The 27,209-nt window shown below is 36.8% G+C and overlaps 1 protein-coding gene across 4 annotated transcripts in view; it reads right to left on the bottom strand.

Moving 5' to 3' along the window:
* CPEB4 (cytoplasmic polyadenylation element binding protein 4) overlaps positions 1–27,209 on the bottom strand; it is a 63,694-nt gene that overhangs the window by 26,322 nt on the left and 10,163 nt on the right. For all 4 annotated transcript variants that reach the window (XM_059174331.1, XM_059174332.1, XM_059174333.1 and 1 more), the window contains exon 2: positions 18,197–18,278. In XM_059174331.1, coding sequence (XP_059030314.1) covers positions 18,197–18,278 — 82 coding nt within the window. The remainder of the gene's footprint in view (positions 1–18,196; positions 18,279–27,209) is intronic.

The following is a 27,209-nucleotide window of genomic DNA, read 5'->3' as shown; positions in this document are numbered from 1 at the left end:
CAACATTTTTGAGTCTCCATATTTGACATCTACATCCACCTTCATAAAAATGATGGAAAACCCTCTACAAGTCTTGCTCATTTAGAGAATGAATAGAAGAATGTGATTGTTAATTATCTACCAAAGTCAGCACTCTATAAATCAGGTATTATGAGAATTTAGAATTGGTTCATAATTACAAACATTCCACTAGGAAAACAGGAGCCTGAACTCTAATCCCACAGAATCACAGCAGACTCTCCAAAGCTATGGAAAAAGTGAGGAAGCAGCCTTAAGGCTGAGGCAAGCCTTCCAAGAGGCCAGGAAACTTCTATCTAGTTTCACTGAACAACACTATGGGAAGCAGAGCTAATATGTGGTCCTATCAATCCATCAGCCATATATTAACAACCCTTTAGAAAGAACTTTAGGCCTTAACTATCCTTCAACTTGTCAAAATTATGTTTCTTTGAAATGGTCTCTAAAGGAATGAACTTATATCATCAAGGAAAAAACTTGTCCTCTATTGCTAATAGCTTTTTTTTTTTTTAAAGATTTTATTTATTTGACAGAGAGAGACCACAAGCAGGCAGAGAGGCAGGCAGAGAGAGAGAGAGAGAGGAGGAAGCAGGCTCCCCGCTGAGCAGAGAGTCCGATGCGGGGCTCGATCCCAGGACCCTGAGATCATGACCTGAGCCGAAGGCAGCGAGCGGCCCAACTCACCGAGCCACCCAGGCGCCCTGCTAATAGCTTTAATTAACCCATATCCAAAGCTTGGGAATCTAATATGAAATAAAATCTGAACTTAATAATTTTCCTATAATTTAAAATCAAATACAAGGGTTACTAAGTTGTTAAACAGTTTACTTCAATTTCAGCTTGTTCCTATTTAGAGTGTCGGGTGGAGATGGGGAAGGAGGTGGCAAAAATTAATTTTGATATTTCAATTCCTTCCTAAAAATTGGCTCAGTTACTGAAGGCTAATTAATATACAAAGCCAAGTATCCAAATCCAGTGAAGTCCATCTGAAACTGCTTTTAACTATAAATCTGGAGCATATGACCTGTCACAAGCACATTTTTTTTTTTTAAAGAACAGACTGGAGATACTGGAAAAAGAACATGACCTTAACTGTTAACAAAAGTTTGGAGGGGGTGAGTAGTGTTTCCGAATCAGTTAACTCAAAGCAGCAGCTGATTTTCTGGAATGGAACACGTGTACATTTTATAGCTGTAAAAACCCTCTAGTAAATAAACTAACAAAAGCATCATATGTACCATTTTTATTTACCATAAAACATTTTTTTAAGTTGATGTAGGTCAACACACAAACAAAATATTTAACTATATTAAACAAAGTTCAAGAGGAAATATTTTATTTCGAAGAAGATATTCAAATTTCTTTAATGCTAACATTTCAGCTGAAACCAGAACTGTTCCATATGAACTAAATGCTTCTCATTTGATGCCAAGAAGGGATAATCAACAATGAGAATACAAAAGACAAATTACCAAACCGGCTGGCCCAGTTTAAACAAACCAAGTTCTACCTTATCAGAAACTCAACTTTTGGGTTATCTGTTTTAAGGAGAGAGAGATAAGAAGAATATTTCAACTTGACAGGCACAAAAATATCCCTTAACTCAGTTCTCAGAATTTTCCTCAACGCACAGCTCCTTAAAAGCCCACCCTCTATTGCCAAGGTAGGTGACCTTTGATACTTCAGGCTTCTGAATGCAGTAATTCTACCCTTCAGGTAAGACAACAGGGCACTGAAGAATCACTGGCAAAGTTCATAGTTTAACTCTGAAAGTGATACTTGTTTTTAATTTTCTACCCTGGTCTTGTTATTTGAGTCTTGTCAGGCTGGAATCAATTTTGGCTTCTGGGTAACAAATACACCTGTGACATTTTGTTGACCGATCAGTAATACTTTCTATTTCAATTTTTAAAATATAAGCAATGACATTTTTAAAAAAAACCTTTTAACTTCATGATGCTTTCTTAACCTGCCAGTTCTTTCTGTAAATTTTTATCTACAACTAAAATATCTCGAGTCATCCATTCATAACATCTATTATGGATAACCCGTATTACTTCCTTTCTGGAAATCTTCCGTAAACTCTCATAAACGTAGTGGGACTTTCAAGCTTTCCTTTCATTCTCCTGTACACCTTTTCATTCTGCTTGTACACCCTTCATTTCTGCTCTAAGATCCTCTCTGTTTTACAGATGCCAGTTTAAATAGGCATTTCTACATCTTCTATCCCACAACTAGATCACTTATGGTCCCCTCTCTTGTCTGAGACAGTGAGCTCTTCCTTTGTTCCCATTGGAGGGTATTTTTCAAATCTTTTTTCTTTCCCCCTTCAGATTCACCTCTTTCTGGGGTAACTTTCCCAAAAAGGAAACCCCCTTTTTAGATTAATTCACCAACTTTTCTTTCTAGCTATGTTGCAAGAGTCAACCTTCTTAGGTAAATCATTATAGCTATTAATTTTTTCTCTCTTCTACCATAATAGCCCCCTTTAAGAATTAGAGCTTTCTTTACCTAGGTACCTTGAGTTTACTGCTTAAGTACCAGGAAAGCACCCAATGAGTTCATTCCACTGAACTTAAAATACCAGCATTTCACAAATGAATAAAATGAAGTAAAATAAAAATAAACTACTATCTGAAGCTGAATATAATCCAGTGTTTGTGGGTTTTGTTTTGTTTGTTTTTTTTTTTTTTTGATAACTCTTCTATCTATAAATATAACTGGGTTTTGGTACATCTAGAACTGAATTTCTCAAGGGAGAAGGAGGGGTTGGGATTTCAGGCAAGTGAACCCTATTTGGTGGATAAAATTCAACCTTTGAAGGCTCTTGGTATTGATTGTGTTATAAATATGAAGAAATACTGCCTGGTCAGCAGTCCTAATCTTATGACAGGAAAGCAGGAGTCTCTGGAGGCCAGCGGTGGCATTTGGAGCCAGAAGCCTGGCATACATCATGCAGAAGGCATAGGCTATATTTGGTGATATGACTCAACCTAGCCAAATATAGGCAACTGATACAGTGGGACTCTGGGGAACTATACTCTGGGGTAGTTCTACAGCCCAGAAAAGATTTGCACTTCAACTAGGCAATTCTATGCCAGGCATCTGCAAGTTGAAGAACCAATATTTACCAACCAGACTAAGAACTGCTCAGGTGAGTAAGTGCCCAAAAGAACACTATGTACTATCCTAATTCTCTAAAGACTGAAACTAAAGTAACTTAGTCAATGAGATAAAAGAAGAAAGGACCAGAAGGAAATATTCTCATACATTAGAGTATATAAATGTATGTATTCTTGTCAAAATTAGAGAAAGTTACTTTCTAAAATGTAATCCAGATATTATGGCTACTGATGATTCAGCAGGAATTGATATAATAAATGCTACTTCAAATGTACAAAAACCAAAAAATATCAAATGTTCTACAGAGCTATTAGATTTCATGGTATGACCTTCTCTTTTTCTGTCATACTAGAATTGTTGGTGATATGTGTAGGCTAAGTAATAATAATACAGAATAACTGCAAAGTTACCCAAAATACAGCATGCAGTCCTATAAAGTGACAGTAATGTGAAATTCTAAGTTAGTTTTTTTGATTGACTTACACTATAAAAACCTGGATACTCCAAAGAAAAGGGAAGGATTTTCAGTGGACACCATTAAAAATTTCTAACAGAGAAGTGTAAGTATGGGCTTAGGCCCATTTTTAAGGTAGAGCCAAGATTTACACACACCACACAAATATATACGTAGCACACACACACATTTGTTGTTATTTAGCTAGAATGTTCCTCCTGATTCTGTTCCTGCTTATTTTCGTTAGTTCGCATTTAAGTATGTTGAACCTATACCTCCACAAATAATTGTTTAAAGGAGGTGCTGTTCCACCTGCCTTTCTCTATCTGCTGTTCTTACCAACACTGCCTGAGACTTGCAGCAAGATGGCGCTGTGGGGACCCGGACGATGCAGAGCAAGGCTCAAGAAATGTGTAATAAATTCAGTTTCTGAACACTAGGTTTATACTTCTCCAGATGCAGAACACATATCAATATGAACTAATAAAATATGTTCAATATATTCTATCACTTAATGATATAAAGATAATTGTTTTTAATAATTTATTCTATTGACCTAAAAATAACTCCCCAAATCAAAATCAGTACCTTACTTTACTTATGTATGATACAACCAACTTCCAGTAAAGATGTTTCCATGCAAAATCACAAACAAAGGAGGAGCTGGCTGGGACTGACATCAGCTGAAGAATCTTGCCTCTCACCCACTCAAAGAGCCATTTAAATCACAAAGATATATACATTTTAAGCTAAATAAAACCACTCTCCCAGAAAGCTTGGCTTTCAGTTTTTTAAAAGCCAGGGCTTATTAAAAATTCTTGGCTCTACTTGCCTATCTCTCCAGCTTCATCTCTCCACACCGCCATTTCCCTTCCCTCATTAGGTACTCCAGACATTCAGAACTACTTGTCCATTAATTTTTACTTCTGGGTTCCTCCCTCGGTCTGGAATGCCCTCCTCTCTCTGTTCCCAATGTTTCACCACTCAGGCCACCATCCTTTTGCCCAGGTACCATCTATCTCTCGCCTCACATCCTATGGGAAGTCCTCCCAGCCCCAAACCACCTATTCTCTGGTTCAGATGACCTCATACATTCCACAGAACATCTTTTATACCTACTACACTATATTTAAATTATCTATTTCTAAACACTCTTTTTCTAAGGCAACAAAATCTTTAAGGATAAATTTTGGGCTTTGCGTTCCAGAGTTTTGAGCAAAGATGTTCAATAAATAGCTGTAGAATGAATAAATTAAATAAAGCCAGCAACTGGTGGTCTCTCTGCCATGGAAAGGGTAGAGAGTCAGACCAATCCCATCTTGTAAGCCAGGTCAAATTACTTAGTTTCTATGAACCTCAGTAAAATAAGTATTTCTATTTACTTCCCAAGGCTGTTGAGAAATTCATGAGACCATTTTTGCAGAATGCTCAGAAAATTCCCCTGACATAGAAGAGGTATGTTATTAATATTAAAACTTTTCCCCTCTCAGAATATAATCCAGAGATAACCAATGATTTTCCACTTGTGAAAGAAAGAGGAAGGATTCATTTTAGCCAAATAAGATCCAAACTGAAAACTTGGGAGAAGGGAGTGGCCATCTGGGGGATTTTTCAGCTTCAGAAAAATCAGAGTTTGCTACTGTTCTTTACAAATGCGTGTAATTCTTCTTTGGGGGAAGCAAGAGGAAAAAAAAAAATCGAACTCCTTACTTTTATAATAGCCAAATTGGCAGAGTAGCAAAAGTACTTAGGAAATGAAAACTGAAAATTCAACTGAACAATGTTCCTTTAAAAAAAAAAAAACAACAATTAAGGAGGTCTTCTTTTTGTACCAATGGCTCAAATTTACTTTTTCAATTGTAATAAGAAACTATAATAGTGGCAAAAGAAATAAATAAATAACATTTATCCATAAGACAAGGAAAGTCAATGGGTAAATTTCTATAGATTACAGAAGGATGGCTTTGACTGTAACTCAGGGCAGGTACAAAGTTGCAAGATTCAAAGCATCCAAGAATTTTAGGCAGAAGGGAATGTCTACAGAGAAACCAGCAAAGAACTGACCCAATTAAGGAATTCAAAAGATTTCCTACTGCCAGTAAACCAACAACAAGCCGGCAAGCAGGAAGGCTATTTTTATCCCTGCCAGAGGCCTTCTGATTCTGGGTGCTACATTTAGAGGACAGAGCAACAAGATAACTTGCCTTAAGAGGATGTGATGATACCAGTGATTAACGACGATTTTTTAAGCTTAAAAAATGAGGCATACTTTCTGTCCAAATTTAAATTAACAAAAGCCAGTTTTAAAAAAAAAAAGGTACTATAATGGAAAGAAAAGTGGGAAAACAGACCAACGGGTAGTAGAAAACTTTTAAGTAACCTAGAAAAAAGTCAAGGCAGTAAGTTAAAATTCTCCTACCGTGCAAAAAAGGTTGATAAAAAAAGGCATGTGTTACAAGAGACACATCTGAAAAGAACCAGTGAATAAACATAAAGAAAGAGTTGTAGATCTGGCCCCAAGGTAAAAATGATTTTGAGAAATGGCTCTCTGTACTGACAGAACATAAAAGATCAAGACAAAGTTAAAAAATCTCTAGGGACCTAAGCCAAGAAGCTTGCAAAAGATTGAGAACTTGAGAGAGAGTGATAAACTGCTCTTAAAACTGGTTACTGAAGTCCAACCCCCAAAAAGCAATCAGTAAAGTCACTAGTTGGCTTTCTGCATACATACCTATCATCAACTCTAATCACTTATTTAAGATAAATTCTGGTGACTTTACTGAACCTTAATGAAGAATGTGCTTGAATTTCATACCTGTTGTAATTTCACCTTTTGTTATTTCTGAGAAGGCCTAGTTTCTATTTTCTCCTGTCTATATCCGAGGCACAGAGTCTTCCTCTTATTTATTAGCCTTCAAAACTAAATAATAAGCCATTCAAAGATACCTGCTAATTATTTGAAGGATAAGGTGCATGAGGCCAGGAGTCTTTGTTTTTATTCCCTGATATATCCCAACAGTCTAAACTAGTGCCGGGCACAGCTGATTCTTTTTTTTTTTTTTTTAATTTTTTTTTTATAAGATTTTATTTATTTATTTGACAGAGAGATTACAAGTAGGCAGAGAAGCAGGCAGAGAGAGAGAGGAGGAAGCAGGCTCCCTGCTGAGCAGAGAGCCCGATGCGGGACTCGATCCCAGGACCCTGAGATCATGACCTGAGCCGAAGGCTTAACCCACTGAGCCACCCAGGCGCCCCTGATTCTTGATATGTATTTGCTGTATGAATGGCCTCCCAGGGCTTTATATCAAAGTGGTTCACAAAGGGAGTGAAGATGGGGGTGGGGCAGAAGAACAGTGTATTTGAGTCACTTGGAGAATACCCATGCTTAAGTCTCATGACAGACCTGGTGAATCAGAATCAGGGAAAAGAATAAGCCGTTCCTTCAGTGATTCTCTTTTGACCTCCACCCCCAATAATGTACCCTTCAATAAGCCAGCAGATGTAAGAGAGAGCTGAATCTTTTACAGACTATGATAATACACAGATCTTAAATTCTACACCCAGTCTCCTAAGTAGAAATTAGGAAACTTGAATGCTTACTCTCTGTCTAAAGCATACTAGCAAAAAAAAAAAAAAAAAAAAAAAAAAAAAATCTTTTAGTTCTTTAACCCTACCCAATAAACACCCAAGTAAATGAACCAGGAGTCAGAAGCTGTGTGTTCCTATCTTGATACTCTAGCTACCCGTTAGTTGACTGACTACAGAAGCTGTTGTGTCTCTCTGAACTTCAATTTCTCCAGCTGTAGGATGGAGATCAAAAAACTCACATAAAAGATTATTGTGGATTTAAGTTATATAAATCTTAGAAGGGGTGCAAAGTAAAAGTCAGAGAAATAGTATCAGGAGTAAGTGCTCTTTCACTTGGAAGTGGTTGTTAACACTGCTTCCTATTCACAATGTCCAGGTCTATCTCAAGAAAGAAAAATGTAGACTGGCACCAAACGTGTCCTTTGATCTACTACTACCTGGCACACAGAGCGTGCTCAAATATTTGTGGAACTGGAATATAAGCAGAAGCTAAAACGTAACATACTTCCAAACCATGTGACTTCAAGAACACTGTCTGTCCCTAACAGCCAACTCCAAGGTGCATTCCTCTGGTCATATGGCTCTCCCTGCGCCCCAGTATCGTGCCAGATACAGCCTAAACAGCCCACACTCCTAGCCCTGCCTCATAGGGCAAATAGACTGTTCCAGATGTCAGAGACAAAGTTCCAAAACACTGTTTGGTGTCTTCATCCTCACCATCCTCACCATTTCCTCTACTAAATTCCTTCTTACACTATGTTCTTGATGGTAATGGGGGGTTACATTGTAATGGCAGTTTAAAGCAGAACAATTAGATAAGATCTCTAGGGCAGTTTCATAAACTTCTGTAATTACTAAGATTGACTTGAATCAACATATTTCAGACAGCCTCCCCACCATGCTAAAACTGAGGTCCCCAACCCCCACTCCAGTGAATACTACAAGTAAAACGACAAACAACCTTAATACAAGCCTTCTGTGAATTTAGCAACACCGTTAAATGTATTTTAATTGCATTATGTCAGCATCCACATGGTTTTGAAAAATAATCCTGTATATGTAAATGACATACCTATCACCTAACTGGAATGCTTCCTCAGAATGGATTCACAGGCCCCATCAAATCATTCCCATGGATGAAGAGGCCTGTGGTCCACAGACTGAGAGCAAAAACATTTCGTGAGGCCAAGTTTAAACAACTGCTTCTTAAACATATTTTTAGGCGTATCTCAAAAAGAAAAGATGCTATCTAAAAACAAAGCCTTCATTCAACTGACTACATTGACTGATTCCTGATATACCCTTTCTATAACTACTCAATATTAAATACTGCCACACCCAAACTCAAATGAAGTTCATACACTACTTTTTGTCATTAAACTACAAAAACCTTCAATTTTGTCACTCAGGAGTACCATGTCAAGAGACTGTATAGAATTGCTAATAGTAATTTATAAGTTCAATCCTTCCATTTCTAGGTGAGGAAACCAAGATCTAGAGAGAAGTGATGGACCCAAGACCATTTAACCGCTAATGGCAGAGCCAGGTTCAAACACAATCCTAAATGCTTCTTTTCACCTCTTACAATTTGGGAAAGTCTGTTATAAGCTAACAACTACTGATCACTTACAACAAAGAGGCTGCGTGGCTAATTTAAATATCTGTATTTAATTAACCATACCAGGCATTTATTATTTGGAATATTAGAGCCAGTAGAAGTTAGTTTTTTTTTAAGTTCTTTATACTTCAATTAATCATGGCTGCTCTTCAGAATTCAGATTTGCACTTATTGTTGGTTTCTTGAGAATTAAAAAAGGGTCCTCTAATTGGTTGATTCCTCCCCTTTCCCAATGTATAGCAACTGGCACCAGCCCAACTAGATTCCAAAGAGATTATAGAACTGCTTTCCCTTCAGAGTTCTACTAATGTTCTTAATTGACTGGTTACCAGGTAATACCCGGAATAAAACAAAGCCTTGCTTTTAGAACAGAGTGCACTGGCATGGGACTGAATTCAGAATCAGCCAATTAGACAAAATAACGAAGCCCAGAGGCAGCCTGGCCATCTCAATACCTGATTGAAAAAGTAGTAACTAGTTCAAATTAGTTAAAAAGTATTCCTTTTGCATAATTTTTACTGCTGAACAACAACAAATTCACTGAGTTTTAGCTCTTTTCCATCTTTTAACCTTAGTAGCAAGGACAGTGGTAACATGAGGGGGGAGAAAATAAGGAATGCTGGGGTAGAGAAAGTCACTGTATGAAGCATACACAGGTGATAAATGAATCAACTGCATAGAATATTCAGGTAGAAATTCCAGGCATATAAAGGAAGAAATAATTTTGTGCCACAATTGAGCAATGGTTCTGTCCTTCCTGTTATTAAACTGAATGCAGAGAGAATCTTGGATATTTTTATGACAGCTATGTCATAAAGGTGGCACTGCTTCCCTCCCTCAAAGTCAGCAAATAACAATCAAAGATTATATAACAGTATCAAGGGAAGTCTTAAGACCTTCACTATTGTTGTGAAGCCACTATTATATTACTCCATTATCAAAAGAGCTTTCCTTATATAGATAAGAGTATACAGGTCTGGTTTAGTACCTGTCACAAAATGAGAGAGCAAGTTACCACTCCACAGAATTTTATAATACAGAAGGGGAAAACAGAAAATAAGTGACGGTACCAAAAGGTGCACATATACTATTATTAAATTGGATGCAGAGCAGAAGCAAAAGAGACCTCTGTAAATACTCTGGGCCTCTTTCTACGAATTTTATGGTGTAGGGAGGGCACAAATATTTAACACTGACAAACTCTTAACAAAGTCTGAAAACCTTACTACTGAAATGTCATCCTGATTTCATTTCTGAATGGAAAATAGTATTAATTTCTATCCATATCGTAAAACGTTTACTTATTAAGTTGTACACAACACTGTGAAAGGGTAAAAGATTATGGAAAAGCATTTGTCAATTTGTTACCTGACTACTGCTTGCTTTCTAAGTTATTATTTTCTTCTTATTTCTAAGCGTTATCACATGTAGTTGATTCCTTTACCAGTCCCTGTCCTGAATGTGTATCCAACAAAATTGAGTCACAACAGCCTTAAAACATGCGGGCCTTAACACAATTTGTAAAGGAAAAAACAAGTTACTAAGTTAAAAGCCTCTTTTAAGAAATGTTTAGGATCCTGAACCTTCTAGTATCACAACAAGTTCACTCTCACTTACCACCCCACCCTCTCACACTCCCCCACGCCCCTTTACCCTCACCTCTCACCCAGGTAAAATCAGAGATTAACAATGTTTTAAGAGGTCCACTCAATTTTCATGGACTCAAAACGAGATTCTTTGTGCCCCATGTTCAGGATTAAGAGGACTGCTTTAGTAATTATGGACCCACATCATGGATGACATAAGACAAACTCTCCCTTTGTGACAACTGCTTATATGACTTTCAGAACAAATAAAAACAAGGGTCAATATTCTGTCAGAAATGTGGGGAGGAGAGAGGGCAAAGGATCACTACTTTTCTACTTACCAGTACATGTTAAGTCAGTAACATGGGCAGAGAAGGACCTGGACACCACACAAGGAGTGTTTAGTATAAAATGAGCTGTTTTCAGTTGGGAGGCCACAGTGAGGACTTCAGTCCAATGCTACGAGCCCATCAGTGTTCACACACATATCACATTTTGTTCTCCCAGGCACTCCCCTCCCCCACTTAAAACAAAACAACAAAACCAAAAACAACCGCAATCCCCAATCCAAAAAAGTGTAATCACACTGTTCAAAATCCGCACCTTTGTAAGCTATGCCTATGCAGAGCTGTGAGGAATCCAACAAATCCTGACCAGCAGGAAACCAGAAAGGAGACGGTAATTCAAAATTAAGAATACACCCTGCATCCGTAATACAAAGAAAACCATGCCCCACTACTTTGTCCTCTCCTTGCTCACAAAAGAATTACCTCAACACAGAAGCCCAGGTCCCATCCTGCCGCACAACTAAGCCAAGCAAAAGAGAAAGACTGTTTAGGATGTTCCATTTCAGCAGTCATAAAAGGGAGAGTGCTAAAGGAGTTGAAACCGCTTCATTTCTAAACAGCCACACAAGAAGTTCACGGTAGCCGAGTTTTAACTGTCTTCTTTGTTATGTACCTTACTCTATTACTCATGAAGCTTCTAGAAATAAGGCAACTGTCTACTCTACGGAGGCCTCTCCCACTCCCCTGCTATGCTGCTTTGAGTTACTTGGTATCATCCAAACAGAGCTAGAAGGAACCAGCCGAGTTCAGGAAGGCTCCAGCAGGGCTTTCAGAGCCTGGCGGGTTCTCAGGAAGGGTAATATTTAAAGATCCCCCAATTCACCAGAAGACATCTGACTTCAAGTAATGGTAATTTACTTGGAAGGTGGAATTTGATTAAGAATCACAAGTAAGGGGTGCCTGGGTGGCTCAGTGGGTTAAGCCTCTGCCTTCCGCTCAGGTAATGATCTCGAGGTCATAGGATCAAGCCCTGCATCAGGCTCTCTGCTCAGCAGAAAGCTTGCTTCCCCCTCTCTGCCTGCTTCTCTGCCTACTTGTGATCTCTCTCTCTGTCAAATAAATAAATAAAATCTTAAAAAAAAAAAAAAGAGAGAGAGAGAGAGAGAATCACAAGTTAAATTAGCTGTTTTCCATTACCCATTTCTTCTTTATGATACTTTGTATCCTGCTCCATTACATGTCCCTTAAAGGAAAATGGCCATCTGGTCCTGTATAAAGGTGATGGAGGACTGGGGTTCAGAATAATGCATAGCAGTCTTTTCTCAAATTGCCAGAGGCAAACTGATTCAACTAGGAAAAGGTTAAATACTTTAAGAAATAATAACCCTCACCACCAATTGAAATAAATCATTTTAATATTATAGCAATGAAACTTCTTTTAGTAAGAGCTCCTTTTGTTTTTATATTTTTATTTACTCCAAAATTCAAATCTATGACAATGGTATAAAGTTAGTCCTATTTTCAGCAACTCTCATCCAAAGTTTTTGGAGCTATCTTGGTCTACATAAAGTCGGTATGCGATAAATGTTCTAAATGTTCTAAATGTTCTAAAACATCTGCAGCAGTCTGCAACATCTGCTCTTTAAACAGAGAATTGCGTGCCTGCAATCTGGAATATAGAAATATTTTAAAAATTCTTTTAAAGGAAAATTTAAGGTTTCCTGGTTATTTTTTACCTTATCTTTTTTTAAGTAGAACTTTCTCCTCACCCTACTGTAAAGATAAAGAATTTAAATTATCCCAATGGTCATTCTCTTATAGTGACATTAAAAAAAAAAAAATCTTATACAGAATAAATGAAACAGGCTTTGTGTACTAAACTTTCAACAGAGTTTCATGATTTTCTTCTAGAGAGATCATTATAAATTCTTTTGCTTAGCAACAAAGAAAAGAGGCACAGATGGAATCATCACTTGCCTACTCATTTAAGCATTTGTTTCAAACAAATCCACAGCAATGAAAACTAGTGGGGGAAGGGCCCCCAAATTTAATGTGAGTAAAAAAGGAAAAACGTATATATCAAAAATATTATAACGCAAGGTCACAATACCTTCAGCAGTCAGAAATTAAATACATAGTATCTTTGGAGTAGATCCAGCTCTTAAAATAAATTTGTATTAAATGAATGCATGAAACAAGTGTGGCAGTAATGTCTAACTGTACAACATACTCCCACTACTTACTCTCCATATGCAATAGGTTTCTTGGGCACCATGGGATATGCAAAAGACTGGCACTCGAAACTACTTGCATTTCTGAATGCAACCATTATTGCTTACATTCAAATCAAGTATTTAAATGCCTGAAACTCAGGGGGATGGGGTAGATATGTTGAGTTCCCTCTTCCAAAAGATGAAAGCAAGATACATCCTATTACAATATAAAGAGAAAAAGATTCCAATTTCACAATATTCTGAGGAAAAATGACATTCTGACTCATAATTTAGTTAATTAATATCTGAAGAACAATTATAATGTTTTGACAACTTACAAATGGCCTTTTTTCTCTCAATTTTGCTGTCTCATTTGGCGTTCTAGTGAAATGAAGCAAACTAGATACGAAATTATTTTCATATATTGGATTTAAAATACCCAACCCAACCAGGATGAAATCCCAGATTATTCTACTCCATCGGACATCTGATAATTTTCAAGAGCTGTTTTTTTTTTTTTCCCCCTCTTTATTCCAGTGTGGTCTCCCGCTGCTTCAACTCCATAAGTGCTACTTCTTGGTTTATGTCTGTAGTCTTTTATTTCCTTCCCACACAGAAAAGAAAAAAAAAAGGCTCCTTAATTTTCCAAGGTCTTTCCTCCTATACACTGAATATAATACCATTTCATGAATCTTTATTACACTGTGTCCAACCTATACTTCAGAAGGCTGAAAACAGATGTATTTGCATGTGGTTTTCACGTTATTTCCAGCTGCTCCATTTCTAAACAGTAAGTACCAATTTCACAGGTAAGCAAAGGCACAAATAACTGTAAGATACAATATTCCCCAAATGATCAACTGACTACCTGTAATAGTAGGTATACCTATAATAGTAGAAGATTCTTCTGTCCAGGTGAAGAAAATACTTGATAAGCCTAATAATTTTGCAGCAATGAGCAAGCTGCCACCTGGGATATCAAAATTCCAACTCTGTCTATAGCTTAGGCTCTTAGCTTATGAGACTGGGTGTGCAGTAAAGAAATAAAATCAGTCTCGGGGGAAGAGCTTCTGTGGACTGTTACCGACATTGGTTATGGAGAAGGCAATATACAATTTCGGGGATAAAAATAACATACAGACATGCCAGCTGATCAGAGAAAAAACATGGAGATAAGGTAGGGGGAGGATACTTTTCATCCCAAAGAGCTGTATTTGGAGAAAATTATAGTAGCCTTAAAATTCTTCAAGAAACTATTTAAACAGGAAGCAATAGTAATATAAATCATGAAATGAAACCCAGATACTCCTCTTCCACATTGATTAAAATGATAAAAAAAAAAAAAAGGTTTTCAAAGCCAGTTGGAATCAATAACACATTCATAAAGAAACTCAAAAGCTATATTTGAGGGTCCCTAGGTATATTAAGCATTTTGTCTGTTGACTGCAAAAATATAATTTTAAACTGCACTACAGGAAGGCAGTGTTTTTTAATTGTTTTTGTTTTTGTTTTTGTTTTTTTGCCCATAAGGAAGAACAAAATTCAGTTTTCGGTTTGTATTTTAAACTTAAATAAATAATACAGCTGTATCAGAATTGATACGACATGTAGTTCCTGTATCAGCTCTTGGCTTTATTATTTGAACACATATGACAAATCACATTTCTATGAGGAACTGCAAAAGAAGGATAAAAGTAAGAGGTCATTTGCAATATACTTTATGAAATTTTTTTAATATAAAATAAACCCAAATATAAAATTTGCCTCCCAGTGATGGGCCTTTTTAAAAAACAGTTCTAAAATTAATTCTTTTAATTGAATTCTTATAGTTTTTTTTTTGTGAGAGGCATATTATATTCTACTAGTCTCACAGAAAATATGTCCATTTTCTATTTCCTCCATTTCTAAGGTAGTAGAGCATATGGAGGGGTTTTTATTTTCAAAATGGATTGGCAAGTTTTATATACTTATTTTAAAAAGATAACAAGTTGTTGTTTTTAAGATATTCAGCTTTTGATATCACCTTTAAACAAAATCTCACAATAGAATCACTGTTAAAACCAAGCACAGCCTTTCTATAGCTATCTCAATCAAAAGAAGAATTTGACCAGAAATGAAGTATTCCCTTATGCCAAACTACATTTTGGTAGTGACAGCCTACAGTGATAAAGTTCATCACTGTGGTTTACAAAAAAAATACGCATAACTATAATTTGGCATTTTAGGATCATGAACTCACCTATGAATTCTTTACTGCTCTTTGAAGAAAAAAGGGACAGAGTTCATTTAATACATTTAAGTTACTTTCGGGCGCCTGAGAGGCTCAGTCGGTTAATATACTTAAGTCACTCTGGCACTTAAACTTACCTCGAAACTGACTTTCTCATTTAATAAGCATAAAAATAGACTTAATAGATACTTAGTAATAATCCATACCATTTACTGAGTGTTTCCTATGAAACGCAGTATGCTGCATTTCACAAATACATCATACCAATTAATCCTCACAACCACCACAAACTGTAGTGGCAGAATGGCAATTTAAAACCAGATCTATCTGACTCCAAAACCCATGGCCTTTTCACTCTGCCACACTTCCTTTTATAAATAAGTATTTTACAAAACTTTTATGTTCCCAGACTAGGCCAATCAGATTTAATGTTTTCTGTCATCAGACTTAACTTTTCATTATCCTTACTGAATCAGCTTAAAGAAACTTAATTTAAGTAAAAGTTGATAGAAGAAATTAAAAAGGGAATACAGAATAAAAGCAGAACTTTACATAATGATTTAGCAAACTACAAGAAGAAACAGAAATAAACCTGTGATATGTCCTGGCTATATCTGATAAATCAAGGAAATGCTACTGTTAATTTTATTAGAATAATGTGTGCAACTCTTACATCTAACCTAAGTACTAGGTAGAGGCTTGCTTCTTAGAAGCAATACATAATAGATAGTTTATATCTGCTACAGCTTGTAAACTGTTTTCTCTGAAAGGCCCTTATCATGAAACAAAATAAAATATCATGAAATAAAAAGAAATAGGCACTTATCATGAAAATGAGTTCTAATTATTTATTATCTGTAGTATCAAGTACATAAGAGGCTCTCCAAGAAAGAAAGAAAGAAAAGAAAAGAAAAGGAAAAGAAAAGAAAAGAAAGAAAGTTAGTTGCTGAAGGCATCTAATACATTAATAAACAAATGTCCTTTACCTTTAACTATTTTTTCAGTACTTAGCTTTTAATTTTGAAATAATTGCAGGTTCAAAGCAAGTTGCAAAAAAACAGTACAGAGAGATCCTATATACCCCTTACCCCCGTGTCTTCAAGTGGTGACATCTTACATAACTATAGTACAAACCAGGAAACTGACATTGGTACAATCAATGCACAGACCATATTCAAATTTCTCCTTTAGCTACTTTTTAAGAGTGTACAGTTTTTCTGGTGCTAGAAAGGGCCTTACATTCTCCTCACTTTTCTGATGAAAATACTAAAAGAAGGGTGAAAGAGGCTGAGATACCACTCAAAGAGTACTAAGAAATGGCAAAAATAAAGCCCACTCTGAATGAGAGATCATCTTTCCTCAGAACCAGATTGTGTATTCGGATTAAAGTCACCCATCAGAATTCCATGAGGAATTCAGTAAGGATCTTCAAAATATTTTTATTTCAAAGTTATCTCAACAGCTGGATGCATACTTTTATCATATGTTATTTTTCATCTCTCCAAACTTCAAACAGCTCCCCTCATTAAAAAATTTACCATTGTTGGTCCGTTGAAAAACACTTAAAAGTTTCACTCCATTAGTAATGTAATAAACCAAACTCAAAGGAAAACCAGGCCAGGCTAGTCACCATTTAAAGTACAGGCTGTTTTGCTACCTTTGACCCCAGTGCAAAGCTATGTCTGGCACAAAGCAGGATCATAAACACCAAATGAATGAATGAACAAATGAATGAACAAATAAACAAGTGGGATGACCAAATACATCAAACATTCCAAATTTCTTTACAAAAACAAGCAAAGAAAAAAGAAATCTCCTTTCTAATTGGAAGATTTTTGTGCAGAAAAATATTTTATTCTGTGCGGTAGTTTTCACAAAATCAGAGCCAGAAAGGCCCTTAAAGAATACCTCCTCTGGTAATTCTCAATCCTGGATACCCAAGCACATGAGACATTAAAAACAAACATGCAAGCCCTACCCCACACCTGGAATATGGCCTACACATCTATATTTTTTTTTAGAAGATTTTATTTATTTATTTGACAGACAAAGATCACAAGTAGGCAGAGAGGCAGGCAGAGAGAGAGGGTGAAACAGACTTCCCGCTGAGCAGAGAGCCCGATGCAGGGCTCAATCCTAGGACACCGAGATCATGACCTGAGCCCAAGGCAGAGGCTTAACCCACTGAGCCACCAAGGTGCCCCTCCATATTTTATTTTGAAAGCTCCCCATTATAAGTCCCTTACTGCAACAGTAATTATAAAGATTAGAAACTGAGGCCTTGGGGCCTGGGTGGCTCAGTAGGTTAAGCATCTGCCTTCCACCCAGGTCTTGACCTCAGGGTCCTGGGATCTCAGCGTGGAGTCTGCTTTTCCCTCTCTGTCTGCCCCTCCCTGCACGTGTGTTCACCTGTACTCTCTCTCTCACTCAAAATAAATAAGTAAAATCTTAAAAAAAAAAAAAAAAAAAAAAAAGAGAGAGAGAAAGAAAGAGAGACAGAGGAAAGAAATTGAGGCCTAGTCAAAATGAATGTCTTATTCAAGATAACACAGCTAGTTAGTATTAGAATTGAGACCAGAATCCAAGTAGAAATAGCACTATTTTTTCTTAACAGGATCCACAGAAAATATTTCAAGCACACAACTTCATCTCAACTTTGAAACTACTGGCCATTTCTTTAAAAATGTGAAACTAGACCAAAACTCTATCAACATTTGAACTCTTATGGGTGTATAGTCACTGTCATGGGTGGAGAGACATAAGAGGTTTGAGGCACTGAGCATTCTTTTTTGCCTCAGATATTGAAAAAATGAGGTATATGGTTCATGTCTTTCCCATTAACTGCCCACCCTTAGCAATCAGTACTCTTGTAGTTCTCTTAATTGGTATTTTGATGGGCATACAGTGATGCCCATCAAATATGTCTGAGTTTTTAATGAGAGGTACATGTATGAAATTGATGGAACTGACTACATACAAAGTATGAATCCATAATATTTGCCATACTGTTCATGAGAATATATAAATAAAACAACATTTTATCTACTTCACTAAAAATCAAATCGATTTTTTAAATTACCTTTAATGGAATCATTTTCAGCTCTCATAATGTCAATGAGTGAACTCTCCAGTGAGTGCATATCAAACGTTCTGGGGCGATCCTGTAAACACAAACAGCCACAAGTCACTTTTACAATAGCTTTTAATTACAAAAGGAGATAATAATAAGCTGCATTCGATGGGACACAGATCAAAAGGGGCAATTTTACTCCCCCTGTGTATGAGGTACATTATTACTGCATTTTATTTTTATTTTTTAAATATTTTATTTTTTTATTTTATTACATTATATGTAATGTATTATTAGCTCCAGGGGTACAGGTCTGTGAATCGCCAGGTTTACACACTTCACAGCACTCACCATAGCACATACCTTCCCCAATGTCCATAACCCCACCCCCCTCTCCCTACCCACCTCTCCCCGGGAACCCTCAGTTTGTTTTATGAGATTAAGAGTCTCTAATGGTTTTTCTCCCTTCTGATCCAGTCTTGTTTCATTTATTCTTGCATTTTATTTTTTAACACTTAAAAAAAAAACAAACCACAAAAGTAACCAGGGCTCAGCAAAGAGTGATCCGATTTCTAATAATTATTTCAATAAAAGCATTATTTTTACTAACAAAGCAGAAGCAACTAAAACCAATTTCCATATAGCCAACAACATGAAACAAATGTAAAATAAAATTTATAACCTTTGTCTGCCACTTAAGATTGCAGTAACATGGCAAAAGTTTCCAAACTTGTTACAGCAGTTATGAACTTTGCTGACATTCAGCAGATACTGCTACCGAATGGCAATATTCAGAACAGTTATTCAAAATAGCTGTATTTTCTCATAAACCAAAGTGTGAAAATAGTTATCCAAGGTCTGTAAGACCACTAAGTGGCAAAGCAGTCTTGATTTTGTGGCCATTAAAATTAAAGGGAAGACAGAATGTCAACATGTTGATCTAAACCATGGCTTAACAAAATGCATTTCAAGAGTGGGTGAGGAATCTTAAAATATACAACGACCCAACTGCTCTGGCATTCTTCCGGAGGAAAAGTACCAGTAATAACTAAAATTAAAGTGTGGCCTGATAAGTGAGAAATAGATGAAAACATTTTAAAATTAAACTCTGAAAGGAAGCAGTAATACAGATTCCTGACCCACCTGAAGAATAAAACTGGTACACACATGGATACAACCACAAGAATATGAAAGAAAAGGGGCTTCCACAGGAACTGGACAAGCAGAATTCTATAATCTCCTTTTCAGCTTTCTTTTATATTATTTTTTAACTCAAAGCCCCAGCTTTTTAAAAAAGTTCACCTGATTTTATCCCCCACCCCTTTTTTTAAACTTGTTGAATCTCACATTCCCTCTTTCCTAGCTAATTTCTAGAGCCTTGAGACTGACAGAGCACGCTCTCCACTGGAGAGCACTTTGTGATCAACCTGACATTTCTCTTCTGTCCTTCAATAACACTATTTGTCTTATCCCGTGAATCAGGGATCACGTCTCCTGACCCCACCACACCGTGTAGATAATCAGAGTGTTCACTGAATGAATTGTTATAGGATACCAGTTTTTTTTTTTTTTTCAACTCTGCAACTTTAGGAGTCCAAAGATAGTTATATTTGGATATAATCCAATAATTAAAAGAGAGTATTACAGGATTTTTCCTGGGGCAGAGGTGGTATGGAGAGGATGAAGATGGGGATGGGGAGCAGGTGCCTTAACATGCTATTCTGCTCTGAACTGGTATGACTCCCTCCAGAACATCTTTCCCATTTTTTTTTTCTTGATTCTTTCCTCATCATCTTCATTTACTCAACATGGTCAATAGAGAAGCAGGAGGACACATGGTCAGAATCAGAATTTTTAAAGGTTAGTGTTCACAAAAAGGAAAACACTGTTCTGTTTTTCTTATCCTTCTTCATCTTATGCACTGAATTAACTCAAAACTTGTATTGCATATTCTTTTGGAAGCAAAGTGGATTTGAGGCAAAATCTGAGAAAGAAGTTAATTTAAAATTCCACTATCTCATTCTACAGTTACTAGATTTGTCCTCTGTTCTGAAATCTATGAACCACACCCATAACCCCACCAGCCACTGTCTCTACTATCTCCAGTACAAAACCTATCTTGGAGGCAATAATTCTCAGTATCTAGTAACTTGCTTATATCTTTAGCCAGTTTCCCAAGAGTAGGAAGTTATGTCTTACATCAAATGTCCTCAATGTATACAAACCCAAAGGGTGACAATATGCCAAGATATCCATTTCCTAAGCCCACAGGACTGACAGCTAGGGCAGGAACTCTCTAGCAGATGATTTGTTTCAGTATTATGTTTTCTAGGTGTGCCATGAGGTGACACAGGTTGAGAAGCCTTGTCCTACATTTCTGTAACACTGTGCCTCACACAGGACCTGACAGGTAGAAGGCACACGTGTTTGCTAAAGTAATGAATAAATGAATTCCTTCAAGTAATTTTTAAATGTTTAAAACGTTTCTTTCCTTCTGCTTCTTTAAGGTTTGTTTTTACATTTTCCCTTTCCTGCCGTAGAGTTATAGGTTTTCTTCTGCCAAAATAACTATAATGGGTAGTGGGGTAGGGGGTACTCAGCTATTTTTTTTTTTAATGCAACTAAAGCATTAAGCAACCTTGTGAATTTCCAGAACTTACATTTTGCCAATCACTAAATAACAAGAACACTGAAGAGAAGCAGCTGATAAAGACATACACATCCACAGTATGTTTTGGTTTATGACAGCTGTGTCCATTAAAGAAAGAAATTACTTTTTTACCTGTACATTTCTAAATGTACATTTCTAAATGAATTTTAGCAAAGCAACTTCGTTACCTCCTGCCCAGCTATCACATACTGCCTGAAACAGAAGATTTTTTGTAAGATAACCCCTCACTTCTAATTGGTGGAATACATTAAAATTAAAATCCTTAATGAAATTTTTAAATTTTCAAGTAATGCTTTATGGGATTAAAAACAAACCCTCTATCCTTTTTACATTTTGTCATGATTTAATACAAGGGTGACAAATAAACACCAATATACAAACTCTCATCAACTGGTATCGCCCCTCAGATGCAATGTGTTGGGAAGGATTTTTAGGCTCGGTATGGATTCAGAAGGGAACAGTGTCTGGACAGATTGCTAATGATTTAAGTGCAAGGTACAGGACCCAATGGCACAGTTACCACATTCTTGCCAACCCTTGCCTAATCTGTATTCTTTCCCACAGTCCAATCTTATTATAATTATTATAAATGACTACATTTGTATAACATTTTACTTCTTATGATTCTTTTGCAATTCAAAGAGTTCAAAAGCCACATATTTTGTCAAGTAAACATTCTATTCTCAGAGAGGGTCTAAAGTTATCCTTCTCACTATCCTCTCACTGATCTTCTCCATCTACTTTTAACCCCAAATTAAAAACAAAAACAAAAATCTAGAATGTAAGTATGCCATCAGGAAGTAGGTGGAAGTAGGTCCAAACAAATAAACCCAAGGAAGTAGATCCAAACAAATAAACCCAAGGAATAAGAACAGTAGCACAAACAATGTTGGTTTTCTTACCCGATAAAGTATCAAATCAAGAGGGCTTTGGTTTCCATATTTCATTCTTTGATTTTACCCTTTTGATTGCTAATTGGGCCAAATATCATAACCACTTATCTATTTTCTTGGATCCATTTCCAGAAAGTAAGCTAACTATAAAATAGAAACCCTGCTAAGTGAAAACTCTTCTTGATTGATTATGAGCTGATAACCAAAATATGAATATCAGCGTCAATCAGAAGAATGAGCATTAGACACTAGGAAGCCCCAACTCCACCACTGGTGTGTCATGTGAGCTTGGACTCTTTCATCTTCTAGACCTCTTTACTGATCTGAAAAAGGAAAGAGTTTTATTAGACCTCTAATGTCCTTTTCCTAAGTCCAAAATATATTTGTATTCTAGCTTTCCGACATCCTTAGCTTGTGCTCTCCCAAGATTTGGCTTAAATTATGGTGATGAGTATGGCAGGAAGCAAAGCATAAAGGAGAATGGCTAATGAAAACTCATCACTTTGTGCCCTTTGTGCCCACAAACAGGTGAGGATCAATAATGTTAATAAGAAAATGAACCCTTAGCAACTTAGGACATTTGCTGCATCTTCTTACGCTATACACAATGCAAAATAACAAGATTTTTAATAAAAAAAAAATTTACTTAAAACAATTGATTGATGTGGGATGTCCTGATTTAAGATAATAGGGCAAAGAATCTACCATGAAACAAAAAACACCAGCAACCAAATCTGCTTCAGCCCACCACCAGCCAGTTTCTCTTGGCAACGTAAAGGGAGAAAAGGTAAAAAAAGAGAACTACCTTTTATTGAGCATCTACTAAGAAATCTGACATTATTTTAGGTACTTTATTAATACTGTCTTAATACCTCTTTATAAGTTAGATGGCATTATTCCTGTTTTAATGATTAAAACTAAGACCAAGAAAAATTCTGTAATTACTGCACAGACAGGTTACTGCATAGTTCAGCAGCTTAGTCAGGATTCAAGCCTAAGTCTCCCTCCAAAGCAGGCGATAATTCCTTGGATAACGTAATGATCATGGGAGTCAAGGACCACACTAATTAAGGCATACATTTGAATGAATAAGACATTCTGCTGTAAAGGTTCCGGGAGCAGGAACATGCTGGCAAGTGCCCAGAAAATAGGAGGCACTCAAGTATTTCTCAATAACTCAAAAGAAGAACAAAATGTATGTATAAGAATAATACAGGAATAATATCAGACGTACTAAAAAGATAAGAAGCCTTATCTTCCTTCTTCCCACTGAGGTGACAAAGAGACGTGGTACACAAATTAGAAAGCTACCACAGATGCCTCTCGTAGTTATCTACTGCTAACCACAGAAGTAGAAGTGGTAGAAACAGTAATAATCATCATAATAACAGCAGCTGACCCTTATCAAGATCTAATGCTTTCCATGTGGGATCTTATTAATTCTTCACAAAAATCCTACACAATTAGGTATGTTCAGCAGTTATCCCATTTCACAGATGAAGAAATGGAGGTTGAGAGTGATTAGACAACTCTATCAATGCAAAGTAAGTGGAGAGGCAGAATTTGAACCTAGACCTTCTGACTCTACAACATGTGAGATTATAAATCATGAATGAAAATAGAAGAGCACCAATTATCTTCAAGGCTCAGCAAAACAAACTTGATTACCATACTTAGACCTCATTTTATTTTGTAATCTTAATTGTTGTATTTAATATATTAACTTGTATGTTAGTAACTGGTTGGCTTTGGTTTCTGTCATCTCTACAGGACAATTTCCAAAGGAAAAACCATACAAATCAATATAAAAATCAAAGTTGGAAAAAAAATAATGTTCTTATAAAACAAGTATTTCAAAAATCAGGACCCATCCTTTTAATTTACACCTGAGTAATCCTGACTGCCATGGCAAAATAGGAAGACTTGCATCAGCAAATAACTGATGACATGACTTTGCATAACATTCTAGAAGTAGCCAAAATAAACACGTGAACCTGTTGGTCTATTACCAACAGGAAGAACAACTACACTGCAATTATACCACAAACCAAAATCATCATTCGTGGCTTTTTTTTTTTTTTTTTTTTTTTTTTTTTTAAGACACTCAGATGGCTACTCTAAGCCAGTGTTTCTCATACTTGGGAGCATATCAGAATCATCTGGAGATCTTGTCAAATCACAGATTACCCATAAAGTGTCTCAATCGGTAGTTCTGGGTAGGGTCCAAGAATTCACACTTCTAATAAGTTTCTAAGTGATGACAGGGACCACACTTTGAGAAGCACTGAGTTAAGCAATTATATTCAACAGGTTAACTTCCTTAGATACGTTGCATTGTGACTTGTAGCAGACTGGCCATGATACAGTCAAGTTTAAATATTCTACATCAACCATTTTAAGGTATCTGCATGAAGAGGCAGCCTTTGCTCTCAGACCCCCAAAAAACGACCCCCCCCAAAAAAGCCTTCTCCAAGCTCTGAGATGCCTAACTTGGAAAAAGATTACAATCAAGTTCAATTTCAACAGATCAACCACCATGACCATTCTATTACTGGTCTTGTCTTTTTATATTTGAGTTAGTATGTTTTTGCATCACTAGACTGGGTCTAAAACACAAAAAGTACTTAACTGAATGTAACCACGTTATTAAGAACCAAAGCCAAAAGTCAGCTACTCCCTTTACTCACTCTCTCCCTATAATATAGACAGACACTACTATGATTGTCACTTCCCAGACAACTATGTATCTGTATCAGCTGATGAGGTTTCTCTTCTTGGCTTAAAGTTTCCCTAATGAAGAAGGGAAAAGAAAATATTTAGGTTTGAAAGGAAAGTATATGCCAGTATGTCAGCTGCCAAAATAAACAGGAAGTTTGAAGTGCCAGTGAGCCCATAATTAATCAAAGGTACTATGGGAGTTTTAATCTGAGATTTTCCAAAATATAAATGTTCTTCTTGGATTAAACATTTAAGCCCACAGGCATCAAAAACTGACTACATAGTCAACCTTCATGATTCCACTTCCAGATGACCCTTACATCCCAGTGCAGGCCCAAGTCCCTTTTCCCCCACCCCACTAGCATAATGCCATTCCATAGGATGTTGACAAGTTCCCTTATAGCTATCCCCCCGGCAGGCTGTAAGCACCACGCACATAATCTCTCCATAGCCACAGACTGTAGCATAGGTGTAGCATGCTGTAGTCCATCATCAACACCACCATTATTAAAGAGTGGCTAACATGTTCTTCCTGGTTCCATGTTGGGCATCTTATATGAATTATATACGATTTACATACATTCATTCCTCACAACCATCACATAAAGTGTATATAAGTATCATCCCCATTTTAGGCAAATAATGCTATGAGAAGTTAACTAATAACTCTCAAAGTCATATAGTAGTGGAGGAGTCTGACCTCAGAGCAGAAGCTCAGAAAAGTGGCTCATTTCATAAGCCTCATTAGGACCTAGAAATTTCAATGTATAAACAAACACCTGGCAGGTATGACATCCTTCACTATGCAGAGAACCTGAATGTTGAGAACGAGGTCAGAGGTTAAAGTCAAAGAGGTAATCATCTACACTAATCACCTTCAGTCAGTACTTTCTCATTATGATGGCATAATAGTGAAGGCAGAATCTTACAGGCTACCAGATGCTCCCTTAAAAAACTATAACTAAAAAATTAATGTCTTTAGTGTATTACCCTGTTTGAAGCAACAAGTCCATTTGCTCCCATGTGAACTGATGAATCAGATTTCTTCAGAAAGCCTCTGAGGAAACTTTCTTTAATTCCACCTTTATTAAATAAACCATACTCATTTTGAGCATGAGAAATCCTTAAAATGGTAAACATTTCTTATCACCACTTAACTGAATTTAAAAAACAAACTGCCATTCCAGACTTGATCAGTCAATTCCTGGATCAACAGACTACTTCTTCTCTTGACTGTGTGTAGATTCTCACCTTGCCTGGCAGAAAGAAATAATTAAAATCTATTTTATTCTAAAGGATACCTGGGTGGCTCAGTTGGTTAAGCATCCAACTCTTGATAACAGCTCAGGTTATGATCTCACAGTCATGAGATCAAGCCCCACATCAAGCTCTTACACCCAGTAGAATAAATGAATACAACCCTCTCCCTCTGTCCTCCCCAACATGGACTCTCATGCTCTCTCTCTAAAAAAAACAAAACAAAACAAAACAACAATAAAAAACTACTCTATTCCAAGACCTGAGTTTAAATTACCACTTACTAGACAAGTGATCTTGACACCACAGCATCTCTGAACTTTGGTTTCATCAACAAAATGAGGAGACCTTATAAAGCTGGTGAGGAGTAATGGGATAAGGTATCTGACAGATTGCACAAAATGTGCAGCAGTTAGCAGACCCATTCAATAAACATTCCTTCTGCCCCTTCTTTCTGGTGAAATGGCAAAAGAGCCTGAAATTAACATATTAAATTAGATATTGTTATATCTGAATAATTCAGCTGTTCTGTGCTATTTCCTGTAGCCTGTTTTCATAGGAAAATGAAATAGAAAAAATATTAATAAGCTACTCAGGGCCAAGAAGTCACTAGTTTCAGGAAAATACTTAAATATTACTAACACTCAACCCTAAAGAATGAAGTCATTTAGACCCTTCTGACCCTTCCTCCATCTTTGGCTGCTTACTGGCTTTTAGAGTTCCTCTGCTCCATGTCTGCTGGGCCTGATCAGGGTCAAGAATCAGCAAAGAAAATGGTCACCCAAAAGCACAATCTTTATTTCTAAACTGAGGCTTGCCTGTGTCCTGTAATCAATGAAATCTCTCTTGCGAGCCCGAGACCAAAGTCAAAAAGCAGCCTATAGGAAAAAAGAGCCATTCTGGGCTCTCACAATTCCCACCCTCATATCCTTAGCTCTCCAGAGTTTCCCCGAATAGAAGGCACTTCTAAACACTCAGGTACAAAGAGGTCACCAGACTATACACGTCACAAGAAGGAGCATGCTCGCCTTGGTCATGTGTTGCCAGCATATGGTCCACTGAAAGTATCAAACATTTGTAGATTGAAAGTGAGCAAGAAGTGAAAAAATTTGATGCAGTGCAAAGGCCAGCAAAAGGCCCCAAACCTCGAAATTCCTCTTTAAAAATAAAAGCAGACGAACAAACAAAAACACAACCAAAGAGCTCCCAGTCCTGTCTTAATCACTCTCCTTTCAGAGAACCTTCCCACAAGTCCCTGGGAGTCCAAATGGGGCTAAAAAGGTAAGAATAAGCTGGAGAAAGGAAAACTGGAGAATCTCCTCCCAAATTTTCAGCCACCAATTGATGCTTTGTCGCTTTTGATGGATCTCTCACCCCTCCTTTATTTTTTTTATGGCCATGTGACCACCAGCATACTTCTCTGCCCAGAAGGGAGGAGATGAGGCCAGCAGCGATTTTCTTAGAGATTAGTACCAGCTTGAAT

The sequence above is a fragment of the Mustela lutreola genome, chromosome 5 (assembly GCF_030435805.1).
Source record: "Mustela lutreola isolate mMusLut2 chromosome 5, mMusLut2.pri, whole genome shotgun sequence".
NCBI classification, from domain to species: domain Eukaryota; kingdom Metazoa; phylum Chordata; class Mammalia; order Carnivora; family Mustelidae; genus Mustela; species Mustela lutreola.
This window is presented reverse-complemented; position numbering and strand designations above follow the sequence as displayed.